Source organism: Egretta garzetta, unplaced genomic scaffold, assembly GCF_000687185.1.
Source record: "Egretta garzetta isolate BGI_Z169 unplaced genomic scaffold, ASM68718v1 scaffold349, whole genome shotgun sequence".
NCBI classification, from domain to species: domain Eukaryota; kingdom Metazoa; phylum Chordata; class Aves; order Pelecaniformes; family Ardeidae; genus Egretta; species Egretta garzetta.
Genome location: NW_009260788.1, coordinates 1,987,228 through 2,006,163, shown reverse-complemented (window position 1 = coordinate 2,006,163; position 18,936 = coordinate 1,987,228). Strand labels below are relative to the sequence as shown.

At 38.0% G+C, this 18,936-nt stretch overlaps 1 protein-coding gene across 1 annotated transcript in view; it reads left to right on the top strand.

Annotated features, from left to right (window-relative positions):
* The first annotated feature begins 468 nt into the window (after positions 1 to 468).
* ARID2 (AT-rich interaction domain 2) overlaps positions 469 to 18,936 on the top strand; it is a 109,486-nt gene continuing 91,018 nt past the window's right edge. Inside the window, exons 1-3 of the mRNA XM_009646416.2 lie at positions 469 to 612; positions 773 to 866; positions 1,843 to 1,940. Coding sequence (XP_009644711.1) covers positions 521 to 612; positions 773 to 866; positions 1,843 to 1,940 — 284 coding nt within the window. The 5' untranslated portion in view covers positions 469 to 520. The remainder of the gene's footprint in view (positions 613 to 772; positions 867 to 1,842; positions 1,941 to 18,936) is intronic.

Sequence of the window (18,936 nt, the reverse complement as noted above, 5' to 3'; positions counted from 1 at the left end):
GGGAGATCGCATGGAGCCGCGGCTGTAACACACACACACTGTCAATACCTCACTCCGGCTCCCCCCCCACCCCACCACAACAGTAACCCAATTCATTGTGTGATCCAGCAGCACCATGTTGAGTCTCATGTGCAGGCTGGATCGGTTGGGTTTGTGGTGCTGAGAGAGGCAGCAGCAGCGGGAGGAGGAATTACTGAGAGGTGCCCCTCTCCCTCCCTGTCTCTTTGCCTGTGTGTTGTGTGGAGACAGGACTCGCAATTACCACACTCTCTGGGCTCCCTTATTCCTTTTAAACTTTTTTTTAAACAAGCCCCTCTCCATGGCTGATCCCCGGCCGAGCACGGGCACCTGGGTCTCTTAAAGACAAGGAGGAGCCGGGGATTGTTGTTGTTGTTGGCCTTTTTTTTTTTTTTTTTTTTTTTTTTTTTTTTTTTTTTTTTTTTTTTTTTTTTTTTTTTTTTTTTTTTTTTTTTTTTTAAATTGGATTTTTTTTTTTACGAGAACCTTTTTTAATACAAAAATGGCAAATTCGACGGGTAAAAGCCACGCAGACCAGCGGAGAAAGGGACTCGCTTTCCTGGACGAGCTGCGGCAGTTTCACCACAGCAGAGGGTGAGGAAAATGGGGAGATGGAACGGGAGGGGGGGAGGCTTTTAAACCGACCAGATCCAACTTCCAGCCCCTTCCCTGAAGGACACGGCAGCCCCAGCGAGGGGAGAAGAGGGGGCAGAGCTGACAAGTTGTGGTGTTTTGTGTGTATCTCCTTTGGCAGGTCTCCTTTTAAGAAGATCCCCGTGGTGGGTGGGAAGGAGCTGGATCTTCACGCTCTCTACACCAGAGTCACCACTTTAGGCGGATTTGGGAAGGTGAGTGGAAGTTTTAATTTGGGTTTCCCTCCCACTAACCTCTTCCCAAAAGTCTCCTCTGACCCCCGCCTCCGCCGGAGCCCCTCGCCCCTGCCCCCCTTCCCCGGGAGAAGGCGAGGGGGGCGCAGGGAGCTTCGGTGGGCGAGAGGCAGTTTCTTTCGCTGGCGGTGGCAGCTCCGTGCGCGTCTCTCTCTCTCTCAGAGGGAGAGACAGAGAGGAGAGAGTCTGAGTGCAGTTTTAGTGCAACTCAAAATTAGCGGGCATGTTTAACATCGATAATCGGCACGGAGCACGGGCTAGGAAACGATCCTCGCAGCCGGGGGGGGCCGGGCGCTGCCCTCCGAGCCCTTCCCGGAGAAAAATAACAAAAGGGGCACCCAAGACGGTGTGTAATCAAATAGCCATCTTTAGGCTTCAAGGCTAGGGACAGAAATGTAGGCCTCAAAAGAAAGGCCTCTCTGTGTCTGTGGATCTGTCTCGGGGGGACCCCCCGGGGCGGCGCCCCCGCGCCCCGGAGGCCAGGGGCCGCCCCCGCCGAGACTTCCCCGCATTATTTTAAACTTCTTTGGGTTTTTAACGGACCGCGGTAGGATTTAAAAGGGGGCGACAGAGGGACTCCCGATTGGTTATTGTCCAGGCAGTAAAAACAAAAACAAACAAACCCCAAAACAATACAAGCCCTCCCGGCCGCCCCCCCCGGAAAAAATAATGTATATATTAAAAAATAAATGAAGTAAAACGCCGGTGAGAAGGGGGATTATTCCCGAAGGGGAAATACCACCGACTGTCAGTAAAATATACAGCCCTAAATCCCATATACGTTCGTGTTTATTTCTTTTTATATATTTATCTATTTGCTTCGTGGCAGCTTGTGTGGGGGTTTTTTTTTTTTTTTTTTTTTTTTTTGTGGTGGTCGCTGTCAACGACGTGTTTATGTGTACGTTGTGTATCTCGGCCTGTGTGTTGTTTTTGACAGGTATCAGAGAAGAATCAGTGGGGAGAAATTGTAGAGGAGTTTAACTTTCCCAGAAGTTGTTCTAACGCTGCCTTCGCTTTAAAACAGTATTACTTGCGGTGAGTGCTATCAAGCTGTTGCAGTAGTATTTTTGAGTGTGGGATTATATTTGGTTTTCAGGGTGTGCAATAATAAAAATATCCCTAGTCTTTAAAAATGCTGTAAAATAAAGCAGAAGGAACTTGTAATTCCTTACTGGTCTGGTGCAGTGATCAGTTAAAGGTATTTCTGGTTTGTAATTAATTTTATTTGTATTTTACATCTGCAAGCCTTAAACTTTGAGGGGATCCCAAGTATATAAACATTATATGTCAGAGCCATTTTTATTGATTGTTTTAGAACGGCGGTGCTAAAGGACTGTTACTTAAGAGATCATGTTATTGTAGTTACAGAAACTTAGAATAATTTTTGGAGCACTGAAATGTGTTGATATATGTAAACTTGTTTACTGCTCAGTGGGGTCAGACATTGAATGAAAACGCATCTGCAGGAAGGTAGAGTGCTTGGGATAAATCATATTGTTATCACTTACTAGCAGCATACACTATTTTTTATTTTAGAGTACAAAGAGCTAAGTAATTTTTTTTTATTACTTGAAAAATGGTAGATTTCTGCAGTTTTTAAAAATAAGATTGCATTCCTTGAAATGATACAGGTTATTTTTTGTGATGCAGATTATTTTTTGAGGTAGCATGGAGTTCATATTGAATATTTTAAATTACTGAGTGTGGTGCTCTTCAGTTACTAGATGACTTTTTTAAAAAAAAATAATTATTAACTCTTGGTGATTGTTCTCTGTGAAATACTTAAAAATTATTGCGTGTATAGTGGTTTTAGATGCTATATATAGACAATTATATTTCATTTAGAATAAAGTTTTATGTACATTGGTTATGGAATGTAATTTTCTGTCTCTGAATTGTATAAATGGTATTTTTCATTGTGATTAATGATAATATAGATGTGCAATATGTACAAAAGATGTATGGGCTTTTGGACTTCTGTTTTGGGGATCTGAGTACACACAAGCTTTATCTGTCTCTAGTTTGGCCTTCTGAATTAGGAAATGCAGTAATTGTACAGGTGCACTTTCTATTGGTTGTCCTAGATTGACTTCCAGCTTGAAGCTGTAGAGTTCATAGCACAGTGGAGCAGTTATTGAGTTACAGTGATGTCTGGAAAACCTTAGTCAGATATCTGTAGTTACTGAATTTTTCGTTTTTTGGTGGTGACATATGATTGCTTTAAGATCCAGACTAAGAAAAGAAATTACCATTGTTAATAGCTTTAGCAAAGTTTATGATTGCTAGCAGGCCTAGGAATGAAGTGGGAGGCTCACTTTAGGATGTCCTTCTCTGTTGATTTCCCCCCCTGCCCCCCCTCCCCCAGTATTGAGGTAGATAGTGAGATGGTGTTGCTGAAGATTTGTCGGGTCATAGAAAGAGGTTTTTTGCTTTTTGAGTCTATTACTTGACTAGATTTTACATATAATTTGCAAAATTATATTTTTTTTTGGTTTTACCCTTTGCTTTTTATTTACGTATTTTATAAGTGTTTGGATGGCCTAACTTTTTGCAGTAGAAGGTTGTATGTCATTTGTGTTTCCATCTGTATTTTGAAAGCATTTATATGCTGTGACAGTCACCACAATTAATGTTAATTTAGCCTTCTAATGACTATTAATTTTTAATAAGATACTACTTACTACTTTTTAATTTAGAATCAGACATACAAAAATGTTATTTTTATTATTATTGGCATGCTGGTATTGACATTATTTAAAATACAGTTGCTGAAAATATGTATAAATGATTACATACAAATAATTGAAAGGTTTTTTATTTATTTGGAATTTAGGAAAAAGTTGATAAACAGTTAAGATGAAGAATCTTTAAAAATATCTGGGTTTTGTGATAATCTCTGTGATTTACCTAGGCCATTCTGACATAAACTGTCAAGGTTGTTGGTTTTGAGGTGGATTGGGGTTTAGTGGTTGTTTTGGTTTTTGCTTTTGTTTTTGTTTTTTCTAAATTACTGCTTTACTTACTGTTGCTTCTCACATCATCGAAGTTTGATGTGAACTGTTTCTCAGCTGAGTTCACCTCCTTACATGTGCACTAATAAGGCTGTGTGTACACGTGTATCTCTGCTAGGTTAACGTTTGTTTAGCTTCAATTTACAAGGTTTGGGGGGGTGTTGGTTATAGGGACAGAAAAAACACTCTAATGGTACATTTGTGAAAAGAGTCTTGTTTATCTGTGTTGAAGAACATAACCTGAGGTTTCTTATAGGGCTAGATTTTAATGAACTGCTGAGCAGTTACCCTAGGAAAAAAATGTTCCTCTTCAGTCTCAAGTATGACTATCATCTTGGCCTCACTATTGTAACGACTTTGCAAACAAAGCCAAACAAACTGAGGCCTGTCAACTTTTATACAAATTTTTACCCAATCGTATGTTTTTGTGTCCTGTAAAATGAGGGATCTGCAAGGCAGATGGGACCCTGTTGAATTCGGAGAGATTCAGTGGTGTGCACCTATGTGAATACATTTGCAGACTTGGATTTGTGGTGGTTTGTGATGAAAGTTGCTTCTTTCTATGAAACATCTGGCATACCATGTTTGCTGAGATAAGATCTCAAGCTACATGGACCACTTGCTCTTTTTGTTGTGTTATCTTTAATAATGCTGTCATTTTGACTTAAAATTCTGTGTAAATAATTTAGGAAGTTGAATTATTTGTGTGACATCAGTAGTCCTGTTGGCTTGACAGAACCGAATGTTTTGCGAGACAGTCATCAGGTTATGGGTTTTTTAGGCAGTTGTGAGGTGTGTCTTTTTTGTTTAAATAACTTTTCCATTTTGACTGTTGTGGAATTTTGCTGGGTGTCCTTGGGAGTGTGTGTTAGGCTTCATTAAAGATGTGAATTGTTTAAACTTCTGATATAATTCTGATAGGCTTTATGATAGGTGATATTTGAATATATGATAGACAATCCTATCTGCCCCTTCTCCCTTGCGCTGCCCTCACTTTTCTCTCACTGGAAAAAGTTATTTAAAATAGGGAAAGTCTGAACCGTTCAAACTTTGTGCCTGTGTTGCTTTGAGCTGTCTGACAGGTGAAGTAATTTATGCACTGTGGTTCTTAGTGAGCAGTCAAAAGCCACAGTGCCGATAACCATTGATAGACTGTACTTGTTAATGTAGTTCTGTAAGTCTCTACAGCATCAGAGAGTGTAATTCCCTTGGATGTAGCGCAAATTAGATGTTTCATCTCAATTGAGGTGAATTAGTAAAGCATTTTCTAAATGCTTCTCTAAAGATTATTTTATAATGTTAATGAAAATATTTTAATATGGGGTAATAAATGTAAACATCAGTAATGTGGGCATGTGTTTACGTTTTTTTTTTTTAGTTGGTAAACATACAGTAGGTGAAAAGAAAGTTAACACGAAACGTAGCCTGGTTTTTATGTTAATGGTTGATTAGGTTACAGTCCTACAAAGAATTGGGCTGATGTGACCTCATATGTTAGTATAAGGTTCTGTTGGTTTTCATGTGAGCATAAGCGATACATTTATTTCTGTTGTGCGTCTTCATCTATCCTTGGGGACTGAGAGACCTTGTAAATCAAATGTGCAAATGAAATATCCCTAACTGAACTAAAAATCCGTTTGCTTTTAAAAGGTATTTGTCTTCACAAAGAGAAATTAGGTGAAAGGACTATGTGTAAGGCAAAATAAGTTTAAGTCTCAGTTCTGCAGAGAACTTCTGAAAGGTGGGAAGCAGGTGTGTATTGTAAGCTTCTGGTAAAGGCAGCTGAAGTGAGTTAATACTAGTTAAAGGTGAGTAATGGAGGTAAGGGGAAGTCAAGTAGAGAGGAAAGAGGTCAGCTCATAAATGAGAAGTTGCATAAAGTTATTATAAAGACAAGCCATTATGCTGAATTTCCTGAAATTCCATATATAGTAGCATGAAAAAGTGTGAGCAGTTAAAAATCAGGACCATATGAAGTAGTTATTGACAACAAATAGAGGGAGTTCTTGAAAGATCATAAGATATTATAAGTCATTTGATCTTCAAGATGCAGCTAAGAAATTGAGTAATAGTACTGTTTTCTTATTTAAAAAAAAAAAAGGTGGGGGGAAGGAAAAAAAAAGAAAGCATGAGCTGGAGGAACTAGATAAATTTAAAGGATTCTGTTCCTAGTAAAACAGTTGCAGAAATATTAGGGAAACAATATTTTGTTTTGCCTGGAATTTTCCAAGCAAAATTACTTTAAAAGAGTTTTCTTTGTTATTCCTGCTCAGTGTTTAAAATTAGGATCCAAGACTGCAACAGCATCAGTGAGTATGGAGAAGTACAGGACTGGCTTGCTTGCCAGATCTGATTGCAGGTTCAAGGCCCCAGTGGATGAAGAGAAAGTTGTAGCTGTAGTAATGTTTAATGTATTTTCTAAAATTCAAATACAACTCAAAATCTGTCATTAACATTACTTATGTATATGGCTAGTCATCTGATTGAAAAATTGGTTGAAGGATCATAAACAAAAATAGAACAAAGTATAAAGAATGGATTTGGTGAGTCACTGCAGTTTTAGGTGCTAAAAGAGTAACATCAGTGCTTACATATGCACATAGTAATCCAAGTTTAGCCATTTTAGGCATATTTAGTGTCCAGATTGATTAACTTTACGAGAAGATGACTAGTACACTGGTGACATTAGCAGACAATGATAGTGGGAATAGTTAAACACAAGTCAGAGCAGAAAAGAAAAGGTTATCTAAAGAAATAAGGCACATTGTTGGAAAATACAAATGAGATTTAGTTTGGAAAATGCAAGCTAAAACAGTTGAGGGACAGTAATCCAAAACAGGTATTCATTGTGAGGGAATAACCTGGAAAGCAGTATTGCTGAAAAAGGGATAGGAGTGATACCATGGGCCTGATAATCCTGTCAGTTGTGTGCACCCAACTCCCTTTCATATGAAAGGGATTTGTGCATGCTTCTGACAGGAAGAACAGGCCCCAATTTGCAATATGATATATAGACTTTGTAAAAATCAGAATGAGTTTAGGTTGCATCCACAGAGGCATTGAACAAGAGGGAGATGATTTTTTGTATGAAACTGTGAGACTGTTTTTGGAGTAGGGTTTTGCTTTCAGAGCCTTTGCAACAGGTGGGGCAACTTAACAGAAGCTTAAAGAAGAGCAACAAAATGTTAAGAAGGCTGAAGTGACTAATTGATTTAAAAAAGATTTGAGAAGTAAATATGTTTTGCTTGGCTAAATTAACGTTTTGGGTGAGAAGGGGAAATGGTATCTTGCAAGCATTTTGAAGGGCCTAAATATTTAAAGGGGAGATAATTTTAAATAAAATAAAAGGCTGTGTTAACATGTAAGCTGAGATGAAACCGAGGGAGAAAATTCAGAGCAGGTAGCAGCACAAACACCCCCAAGATAATACCTGTATACCTTCTGACTAGTATGCCTAGAGGAGCAGGGGGGAAACCCACACCATGGGTCATTCAGAACTAGCCTGGTCAGGACACTAATACGTGTGCAATAGGTAATGAGCCAGCACTGGCAGAGAAATGGACCAGATGACCTTACAGGTTCTGTCCATCCTTGAATAACACTGTAATGCAGGCTTTCATCTTGCATAGCTACAGACTTTTATTGCAACACTACAGACTTCACCTGTGGAATCTGTTGTGCTTAATTTTCTCACATATCCTGCAGTCATTGGCAAGACAGGAAACAAATGCATGGATGACATTTTTATGATTTCTTTTTGAAATTATTTCCCCCTCCTCCCCCCTCCCGCTCCCCCCACCAGATAAGAATTGTAATGCATGTTTCAGTCAGATGTCTGAGGCCTTGCTTTAAGTCTGAAGCAAATACTTTACATAGTTGGAGGGGGAATTTTGTTTTAGTTGTACTGTAATTGTACAGTCAATATACTCACAATCAAGACTAGTTGCTCACAATCAAGACGAGTTACTGTTCATGCTATGAAGCTTTATTTAGGGGAATTACATATGTTGGTTGTTAAAAATCTTAGAATGTCTCTCAGTAGAAGTTATTTATTTGAATGGATGTTGTCTTGTCAGAGTTGCTGGGAATCTGCTCAAAAGAAAAGAGCACTTTTATAATACAAAATTTGCATTAGGCCTCTTCTGAGGGGAGGAAGCAACAGGTGAAAGGAAACATAGCTACCTTAAAATTGCTTTTTGATAGAATTATGTTGTGATACTAGTCCCTATGCAGATGAGTTTGGCCTCCATCAAAGTTTCGGAGCTCTTACTTCAGAGGATAAACTCTTTACTGCTGAAGAACATAGTGAAAAATTAGTGTGATGAATGTTAACGTATTTTCTCTTCCTGATTATTTTTTCTGCAAGCTTTTTCTTAGAAATGGCCTAAATCACTGCTGCTAAGCTGAAATATATTGGTTTATTTGGGGAGGGGTGAATGTTGTTCTTCAGTTTTAATACAGAATTCTGATTGTTTAACTTGAAAGCTTATCTGGACATATGTCAGAACTAATAACCTACAAAGAGGAAGTTTCTGGCAACACTATAATAACTGTGGTGACTTTTAGGACCTACTGAATTTTTCAATAATTGGTGAAAAGTTTACGTGTTAAGACCGTTTTTTAATCTTCAACTGAAACAGTATCAACATTCATTTATGCTCTAAAATTATTAATAGCTGTGGTAACATCTTAAGTTTGAATAAATGGTAAGCATATTACAAGATCAAGAATGCATATGGAATGCAAGGATATTGCTTCTTGTGAAGTGGAATAAGCTTGGGCTAAGGAAAGGAGTTTCAGACTTTTTTTTTTTTTAGAGCTAATAGGCTTTAATTACCTTGTTTATTTGCAGTTAAACCTCAATAGATAAGACTTTCATACTCTTTTTTTTTTTTCTTTTTCTTTTTTTCTTTCTTTCCTAACCCCTTCCTGTAATGAAATAGAGAAGTATAATTTGTTACGTTTTACAGGTGAGGCACTAGAGGTACAAAGAGGTTCAGACCATTACTTTGAGAGTGCATGTCAAATAGGAATGAAATCCAAATACAGTAAAGCCTTTTTTTATAGTGCTAGAATCCAGTTCTGACAGGCAAATTTCTTCTTCCTGAGCCTTAGTTAAACCATGCATAAAAGGGGGCTACTAATATTTACTATCTTTTCAAATTCCTCTTTAATCAATAGCAGAGGAAGCACTGTTTGAAAAAGGAAACAGGATAATGTTATGTTCTGTGAATTGGAAAACTGAAAACTAAGTATGTAACAGCTTAGGAGAATGGATTGTTTGTGTGTTGTTTTGCTGTGATTTGTTTTAAAATGCTTGTTCAGAGTGTCAGAGTGGTGCCTTGCAGCTTAAATTGGACTACTTGGAGTAGCTGTAGTACCAGTCCACATTATTAGAAGGCGTATAGTTCATAGAGGGAATTTGGTATAGGCCAGAGATCCCATCACGTGATCTTGTTTCTGGTTATCACTGTGATACATATTTATTCTGTGGCCTTAGTTAAATCATTTGCCGTCTTTTTATTCATGTTTATAAAGTGGGTATACTGATGTTTGTTTACCTATCTCACAGAGAAGTGTGAGACTGTAAGCTCTTTAATGCAGGAATTGTGTCTCTTCATGCTTCTATGTCATATCTTAAATATTTGAAAATGAATATAAATTAGGAATATATGAGGAAAATAAAACTATTCATAAGCTTGTTTGCCCTCTGCAGTGTTGAGAAGCAGAACATATAGCATAGATGAGAGGAAGAACAATCTTTATTCCTTAGGGAATAAATAAACTTGGGATACCTAGCAGAGAAATATTGGAACAGTTGAAAGAAAGAAGCTTAGCTTAAGGAAGGATAATAAAACAGCAAGATGGTACCCAGAATAGTGAGCTTAGGCTTTGCCTGAGGTACTAGATTAGTTAGCTAGGTATCAGATCTAAAATACAGTCTCCTTGGAGCAACGAGTTCAAGTCTAAGCAGACCTGAATTAGATTTTCAGCAACAAGGTAGTGACACTGAGTTCTCTACTTTTTGTTTTCCTACCTTTAAACTGGATGCGTATAGTGCCTTTATTTTAACTCCAGATAAATCGTAGCAAGCCAACTATGCTGCAAGAGGGATTGCATACTATTATAATAGAGTTCTGTTGAATGATGCACTGGAGCACGTTTGTCTGCAGGAGTGAACTGTGTTCATACTATTTTCCTTTTTTATTGGTGTGGGAGGAGCGACTGTTCCGATTAGTAGTCTTCTAGAATAATTTACAGCGTTACTTGTCAATCCATAGCTGCCTAAAATACATAAAAATCCTGTATAGTAAGGCGATCATTCTGGTTCAGAGAGACCTTTTCTCTCACAGTGTTTGCTGGACTTCTCATGTGTGTGTTTGCTGAAGTTTTACATGGGTCATACTTATGGCTGCATGCATTTCTCCATTGTTACGTGCTGTGACGTTGGCCTCTGCCTCCCAGTCCGAAGGTTGTTATGCTTCCATGATAATCCACGTGTAGAGATTCTCAGCTCTGTAAATCACTAAATCATATGACTAACTTTGAGAAGCTCTGTTAAAGTTCTTTGGAACTATGTGCTATAACAACGTGTATTACTGGGTCATAATGTGTTGGGATAACTTTTTGTTTGGGATACATCCCAGGGGCTTAATGAAAATAGTTTACTTTGGGGGTAAATCTAGCATGTTCTGAGTATGTTAACAATTATTATGGCTTGGGATAGGTGTAGAACTGTGTGTGGTTTTGTTTGGTTTTTTGAAAGTATATTTGTATTAAAAAAAAAAAACTTGTGGAAATAAACTTAGGAACAGTTCTTCCCTTACATGGTTATTTTGCTTGCGAGTATCTAGGTTCTAGTGACCTCGATTAAATGATGTAGAGTCCAGGCAATGGCCAGGTAACCAGTGCCCTGTTACAGAATTTATGTATGTCCTCTGTAATTTTGGGGAGGAGAGTGGAGCTTTGAAACACTGGAGATTACAGAACTGTTTCTTGGACACTTTTTCTCCCCTCCGATACCATCTATGAAAACCTAGAGAAATTCACATTTTTAATAGTATATGTTCATATAATGCTACAGTTGCACAGTAAATACCTGAAAAAATCAGGAATGACCTCATTTAAGTATGAATGTGCAACCTTAACTTTGTCTCTAGAGGATATTCTTCATAATAGAGCCTTATGCTCTCTGTGGTAAATGGGAATAAATTCCATGGCAGTATTAATCTATTGTATCACTGTGAGATACCTTTATTCCCCCTCATACGTATCCACATAGTTCTGACTCATTGTTCAATGTGGAAATTGATTAATCTCAATTTTAGTTATTTCTAATGAGATTTTGAGTGTGCTTTCTGGACATCCTTTCCCCACTGTCTTGGCCTCCATGGTGTTACCCGCATGGGCCAATTCAGAAATCCTTTCCTTTGCTTGTGGGCTGAGGGGGGTTCACTGTTGCAATACTGCTCACCCTGGCTGCCTAGCTCACAGGTCTTTTTGTCTCTTGTTCTCCGCTAATCATCATCTTCTCAGTCTTTGACTGCAGGACAGAATTTTCTGTTCCTTGACCCCTTGATGTCTGTACCATTGACTGCACATGGAATATTTACTGTAATCAAATGAATTCCTAATTGTAGAGAAAATTGAAGGAAAGAAAAGGTGTATGCAGGTAAAAGGGCAAGAGGATAAAGCACTAAATGTCAGGTGCCTAGCAACAGTAAAATACTGAATTTTAGAGCAAAACGATAATAGATTCCATGGTACCTGAAAAAAAAAAATTTGCAGCTGTGGACATGCAGAATTCACAGGATCCAGACGAATATCTAAAGGGTGTTTCACACACCTGAAAAATGTGCTTTCAGGTACTCTGCAGACCCAGTCAGGCATTGCAGCACTGGTGTGCATTTTGCTTGTTCTTCCAAGGTCATTTTGTAACCCTAAGGTATAGAAATGCCCTTTTTTTTTTTTTTTTTTTTAGTGAAAATTTTGTTTCTGAGCACAGTTACGTGCAAAGGCTGACCCCTGTAGTGAATTACTGTGTTTAATTGGATTTGAAGAATATACAGGGCCCTAACTACCATACAGCTTGGAATACCTTTAGTAAGCATGTTTTTCAAATGCTCAAAGTACTTTTATTTCCTTCAAACTTAGCTAAACTTGTTATCCTGTTTAACAGCATGTGCTTCTCTGTTTATATAACATGAAGTTATTTATTAGGAACGTTATGTTAATCAATGCATATGGAATCATAGTAAAAGTGTAAAAGGTTAGAAATCAAAATACAATACTTGGTGACAATGACTTCATCATGTTCAGTATTCTTTCACTAATATGTCCTATAGTCAGTATACTGTTATTACTGAAATATAGTTACCTTCCTAGAAAGGTGGTTTTTGTCATAGATTAATACAAGATTTTTTTTTTCTCTTCCTAGATTTTTATATTGCTAGTACATAAATCCCATTTTTCTGTAGTAGCTTTCATTCTCTTAGTAAGCAGTTTAATTGTATTTTAAACAGTTAGTCCAGCTGTTGAAGAAAGTGCTTCTTAAGTAAGATCAAAGAAAAAGGTGACGTAAAAATAATCTTCTGTTTTGTATGTAACTGCAAACAAACACCCAGCTTCCCTAGATGTACTGATATATTTTTGTATGGATATTTGTGTGCAATGCAGTTTAAAATGATGATTGTCCATAAATTTATGTGCCTGGTAGAAAGCAAAAATATTGTTAGTTTTATGGTGACTTTGTGCCTCTGTTAGGTCTGCTGTAAGAGCTGTGTTTGTAGACTTTTGCCCATGCGGAATTCTGTCTGGATCTGCTTAGGGAGACTCATACCTCCTCAGAGCTGGGCTGAAATCAGTGGCATCCTGTGTCAGCCCTGCAGTGTGCTTGCAAAGGTCAGATGTGTAAGATCTGGACCATGTATATTAATACAAAATGTGTCTGCTTAGCAAGGAAAGAAACTAAAAAATCAACTCAATAAGAATATATTCAAAACTTAAGATACTGAAATTGATGTAAGCAGAGTGTTCATTTCTTTAGTTGTCTTCAGGAGGTCTTTGCATGTAAGCAAAAGTTGCAGACTCAAGGTTTGATGGTTGTTTTCTTTTTAAAGAGTTTATGAAAGCAACAGGTTGTGGTTTTTTTTTATATGACTAAATTAATTTAAGCTTGCTTGGGGTGGGGGGGCACAGCTACCTGCTGATCTAGCTAAGTAAGCGAAACAAAAAGCTGTTACCATTATTTCTTGTTTTCAGAAACTTATCAAAGAATGTACTAATTTTTATTATAATTTCACTAGTATAGTGTGAGCTGTAGCATTGCCAACTTACAGCACTCACAACATCAAAATAAATATGATTAAAACCTTTTTTATATTATGGAAATAATGAGGGAAAGTTAGGATTGTTCACACAGGGGCTTAATGAAAATAGTTTACTTTGGGGGTAAATCTAGCATGTTCTGAGTATGTTAACAATTATTATGGCTTGGGATAGGTGTAGAACTGTGTGTGGTTTTGTTTGGTTTTTTGAAAGTATATTTGTATTAAAAAAAAAACTTGTGGAAATAAACTTAGGAACAGTTCTTCCCTTACATGGTTATTTTGCTTGCGAGTATCTAGGTTCTAGTGACCTCGATTAAATGATGTAGAGTCCAGGCAATGGCCAGGTAACCAGTGCCCTGTTACAGAATTTATGTATGTCCTCTGTAATTTTGGGGAGGAGAGTGGAGCTTTGAAACACTGGAGATTACAGAACTGTTTCTTGGACACTTTTTCTCCCCTCCGATACCATCTATGAAAACCTAGAGAAATTCACATTTTTAATAGTATATGTTCATATAATGCTACAGTTGCACAGTAAATACCTGAAAAAATCAGGAATGACCTCATTTAAGTATGAATGTGCAACCTTAACTTTGTCTCTAGAGGATATTCTTCATAATAGAGCCTTATGCTCTCTGTGGTAAATGGGAATAAATTCCATGGCAGTATTAATCTATTGTATCACTGTGAGATACCTTTATTCCCCCTCATACGTATCCACATAGTTCTGACTCATTGTTCAATGTGGAAATTGATTAATCTCAATTTTAGTTATTTCTAATGAGATTTTGAGTGTGCTTTCTGGACATCCTTTCCCCACTGTCTTGGCCTCCATGGTGTTACCCGCATGGGCCAATTCAGAAATCCTTTCCTTTGCTTGTGGGCTGAGGGGGGTTCACTGTTGCAATACTGCTCACCCTGGCTGCCTAGCTCACAGGTCTTTTTGTCTCTTGTTCTCCGCTAATCATCATCTTCTCAGTCTTTGACTGCAGGACAGAATTTTCTGTTCCTTGACCCCTTGATGTCTGTACCATTGACTGCACATGGAATATTTACTGTAATCAAATGAATTCCTAATTGTAGAGAAAATTGAAGGAAAGAAAAGGTGTATGCAGGTAAAAGGGCAAGAGGATAAAGCACTAAATGTCAGGTGCCTAGCAACAGTAAAATACTGAATTTTAGAGCAAAACGATAATAGATTCCATGGTACCTGAAAAAAAAAAATTTGCAGCTGTGGACATGCAGAATTCACAGGATCCAGACGAATATCTAAAGGGTGTTTCACACACCTGAAAAATGTGCTTTCAGGTACTCTGCAGACCCAGTCAGGCATTGCAGCACTGGTGTGCATTTTGCTTGTTCTTCCAAGGTCATTTTGTAACCCTAAGGTATAGAAATGCTTTTTTTTTTTTTTTTTTTTTTAGTGAAAATTTTGTTTCTGAGCACAGTTACGTGCAAAGGCTGACCCCTGTAGTGAATTACTGTGTTTAATTGGATTTGAAGAATATACAGGGCCCTAACTACCATACAGCTTGGAATACCTTTAGTAAGCATGTTTTTCAAATGCTCAAAGTACTTTTATTTCCTTCAAACTTAGCTAAACTTGTTATCCTGTTTAACAGCATGTGCTTCTCTGTTTATATAACATGAAGTTATTTATTAGGAACGTTATGTTAATCAATGCATATGGAATCATAGTAAAAGTGTAAAAGGTTAGAAATCAAAATACAATACTTGGTGACAATGACTTCATCATGTTCAGTATTCTTTCACTAATATGTCCTATAGTCAGTATACTGTTATTACTGAAATATAGTTACCTTCCTAGAAAGGTGGTTTTTGTCATAGATTAATACAAGATTTTTTTTTCTCTTCCTAGATTTTTATATTGCTAGTACATAAATCCCATTTTTCTGTAGTAGCTTTCATTCTCTTAGTAAGCAGTTTAATTGTATTTTAAACAGTTAGTCCAGCTGTTGAAGAAAGTGCTTCTTAAGTAAGATCAAAGAAAAAGGTGACGTAAAAATAATCTTCTGTTTTGTATGTAACTGCAAACAAACACCCAGCTTCCCTAGATGTACTGATATATTTTTGTATGGATATTTGTGTGCAATGCAGTTTAAAATGATGATTGTCCATAAATTTATGTGCCTGGTAGAAAGCAAAAATATTGTTAGTTTTATGGTGACTTTGTGCCTCTGTTAGGTCTGCTGTAAGAGCTGTGTTTGTAGACTTTTGCCCATGCGGAATTCTGTCTGGATCTGCTTAGGGAGACTCAAACCTCCTCAGAGCTGGGCTGAAATCAGTGGCATCCTGTGTCAGCCCTGCAGTGTGCTTGCAAAGGTCAGATGTGTAAGATCTGGACCATGTATATTAATACAAAATGTGTCTGCTTAGCAAGGAAAGAAACTAAAAAATCAACTCAATAAGAATATATTCAAAACTTAAGATACTGAAATTGATGTAAACAGAGTGTTCATTTCTTTAGTTGTCTTCAGGAGGTCTTTGCATGTAAGCAAAAGTTGCAGACTCAAGGTTTGATGGTTGTTTTCTTTTTAAAGAGTTTATGAAAGCAACAGGTTGTGGTTTTTTTTTATATGACTAAATTAATTTAAGCTTGCTTGGGGTGGGGGGGCACAGCTACCTGCTGATCTAGCTAAGTAAGCGAAACAAAAAGCTGTTACCATTATTTCTTGTTTTCAGAAACTTATCAAAGAATGTACTAATTTTTATTATAATTTCACTAGTATAGTGTGAGCTGTAGCATTGCCAACTTACAGCACTCACAACATCAAAATAAATATGATTAAAACCTTTTTTATATTATGGAAATAATGAGGGAAAGTTAGGATTGTTCACATACCATATAACATACAGCAACAATATAAATGTACAGGGTTGTTGGTTCGATTGCCTTAATAGATGAAACTTTAAAGGGAGCATTGTATAGGATTCTGCTGTGGAAGGCTACCAGGTGGAAGTGAATCTCAGGGCTGTATCTTTTTCCTCAAGGCATTTTTTATTCAGGTGTTATGTGTTTGCTATGCTTTGTGGCTTCAGAGACTTCATATATTTTTTGACTTGGCAGCTGCCCATCAGGAAGACGTGCATCTCCTGACCAGGCAGCCAGTTGACCGAACTGTGCAGCTTGGATGCTGTAAGGTGTGTGTGTGTGTACTGCTGGGTTGCTGGCCTGGCAGAAGACACTTGTACTCTGAGTAGGCAGCCACCCAGCTGGGAGGTTCATGCTCACTCTGCCTCCAGTTGGGCCTGTTATTTACACAGGCTGCTTCTCAGTCACCTGCAGGCCGAAGAAGAGGGAGGACAAGGCGTTTGGAGGTATTTTAATGAGGGGGGGAGAGAAGACCATTTGCACATAGGTAGTCGAATTGCAAAGGGAAGGAATGCGAATACAGAGTGAGCTGGATGCATTCATGCATTGGGTGAGGAGGTAGGAATGTGGGAATGTTGGTGGAGAGAGCTCTGTTTGGAAGGGCGGATGGGGTAGATGCTGTAGAAGGAGAAGGAGCGGTTATGTAATCAAATGCTGATAAGTTAGTCTTTAATGGCCAACTCCCTCGTTTAAATTGGTCACTGGATATTAATTGACTTGTGGCCCAGATGCTGGGTCGCTACTCAGTGAAGGCTGTCATTATTTGTAAAGTGCTGAGTGGTCTCTGACTTGAGTTGCACCATCTGCTTTCTACAGTGAGGTGCTGATTTACTGGGACAAACCTGGTAGTGGTTCTCCTGCGTCTTTGCTTACACTACCAGTGCTGTATGAACAGAATTAATTTCTGTTCTCTTAGTTTATATTTTTCATTAACACTGAGGCTGCTTCTCAGTCACCTGCAGGCCGAAGAAGAGGGAGGACAAGGCGTTTGGAGGTATTTTAATGAGGGGGGGAGAGAAGACCATTTGCACATAGGTAGTCGAATTGCAAAGGGAAGGAATGCGAATACAGAGTGAGCTGGATGCATTCATGCATTGGGTGAGGAGGTAGGAATGTGGGAATGTTGGTGGAGAGAGCTCTGTTTGGAAGGGCGGATGGGGTAGATGCTGTAGAAGGAGAAGGAGCGGTTATGTAATCAAATGCTGATAAGTTAGTCTTTAATGGCCAACTCCCTCGTTTAAATTGGTCACTGGATATTAATTGACTTGTGGCCCAGATGCTGGGTCGCTACTCAGTGAAGGCTGTCATTATTTGTAAAGTGCTGAGTGGTCTCTGACTTGAGTTGCACCATCTGCTTTCTACAGTGAGGTGCTGATTTACTGGGACAAACCTGGTAGTGGTTCTCCTGCGTCTTTGCTTACACTACCAGTGCTGTATGAACAGAATTAATTTCTGTTCTCTTAGTTTATATTTTTCATTAACACTGGATTTACCATTTTCATTTTGGTTTAAAAAAAAAAAAAAAAAATGTCATCACCACAAGTACTGTTACTTTTATCCTTATATTAAAATATCATAAAGGCATAACATTGCATATAATCAAATAAAAGATTTTATCTCTTCCTTAAAGAGCTTGCAGGGAGAAAGCTCTCATCTTGGAAAATATTTCTTCATGGGCATTGCTGCACTTAAGCAAGCTAAGAAGGATACAGTTGTGGAACAGTAAGGGTTTCTTCAAATGCTATTGTCACTTTGAGAAAATTAATACTATTTATGAATATTTGGTATGTTGATTTTATAAGAAGTGCATAAATTTTGTTATATATATGTATATATATAGCATATACAAGGCTGGATGTTGGCTTAAGTTTGGGATAGGTTGCATGAACTTTGTGTCCCACCTCTAATATTACATATATATTAAGAATTAATTTTCAACAAGAGAGGAAAAGATTTAGTGGAGTAAACTTCCAAAAATTCTAAGAAAATTTTTTCATACCTACAAACACAAAGATTTAGAGACCAAGTTTGGATCTTAGGGTGGAAGTAAGTGCAAAGTACTGTTTCTTTTTGACAGTTCTTGATCATATGTGGTATGAAACTGTTGCTTGTCCTGGGCCTTAGGCTTGTGTAGTTTGGAAAGAGAACTTCTAAACTCGGCCTGCTCTAAGCAGAGTGTAGAAAATGGCTGCTGTTTAAAACTACTCCCAAGTTACAGAATGTAAGTTGTTCTGATCAAAACAGTTAGTGGGCAGAGGGCAGGTGAATCAGTCAAAGATGCGGGCAATCTATATTTTTCATGCAACTCTGCAATTTCTACCATATTACACAGATATTATCATACAGCTACATAGTTTCTGTTTCTGCTATGATTAGAATGATTTTTGCTATTAAATATTTTTTTTTACTGGATGATAATGTAAATTTATGTTTAGCAATAGTGCTTATTGCCACTCTTTTGAGCTGTCAGCCACGCTGATGTCTCCAGAGAATAAACCTAACACATTATTTAAAATGGGTACATATCTCCTTTCTCTACTTCTTGCCCTACCTTGGTGCATAGAGGAGGGTGGGAAAAAAGCATAGGTCATCATTCTTTCTTGCCTATGTACATCAGAAATTATTGCTGTTATCTTACATAGCAGCTTGTGGTATCCTTTTTCAAGCAGACAGTCCTGCTGTCCCCTTGAGTGGCTGCTATGCTGCTGGCATTGCCCCCCAGTAGTGATATGAGCTCTGCTTTTAGGGTTTTGGTGGTGATGAGGGCTTGGGGGAGGGGGGGAGGGGAGGGGTGGGGT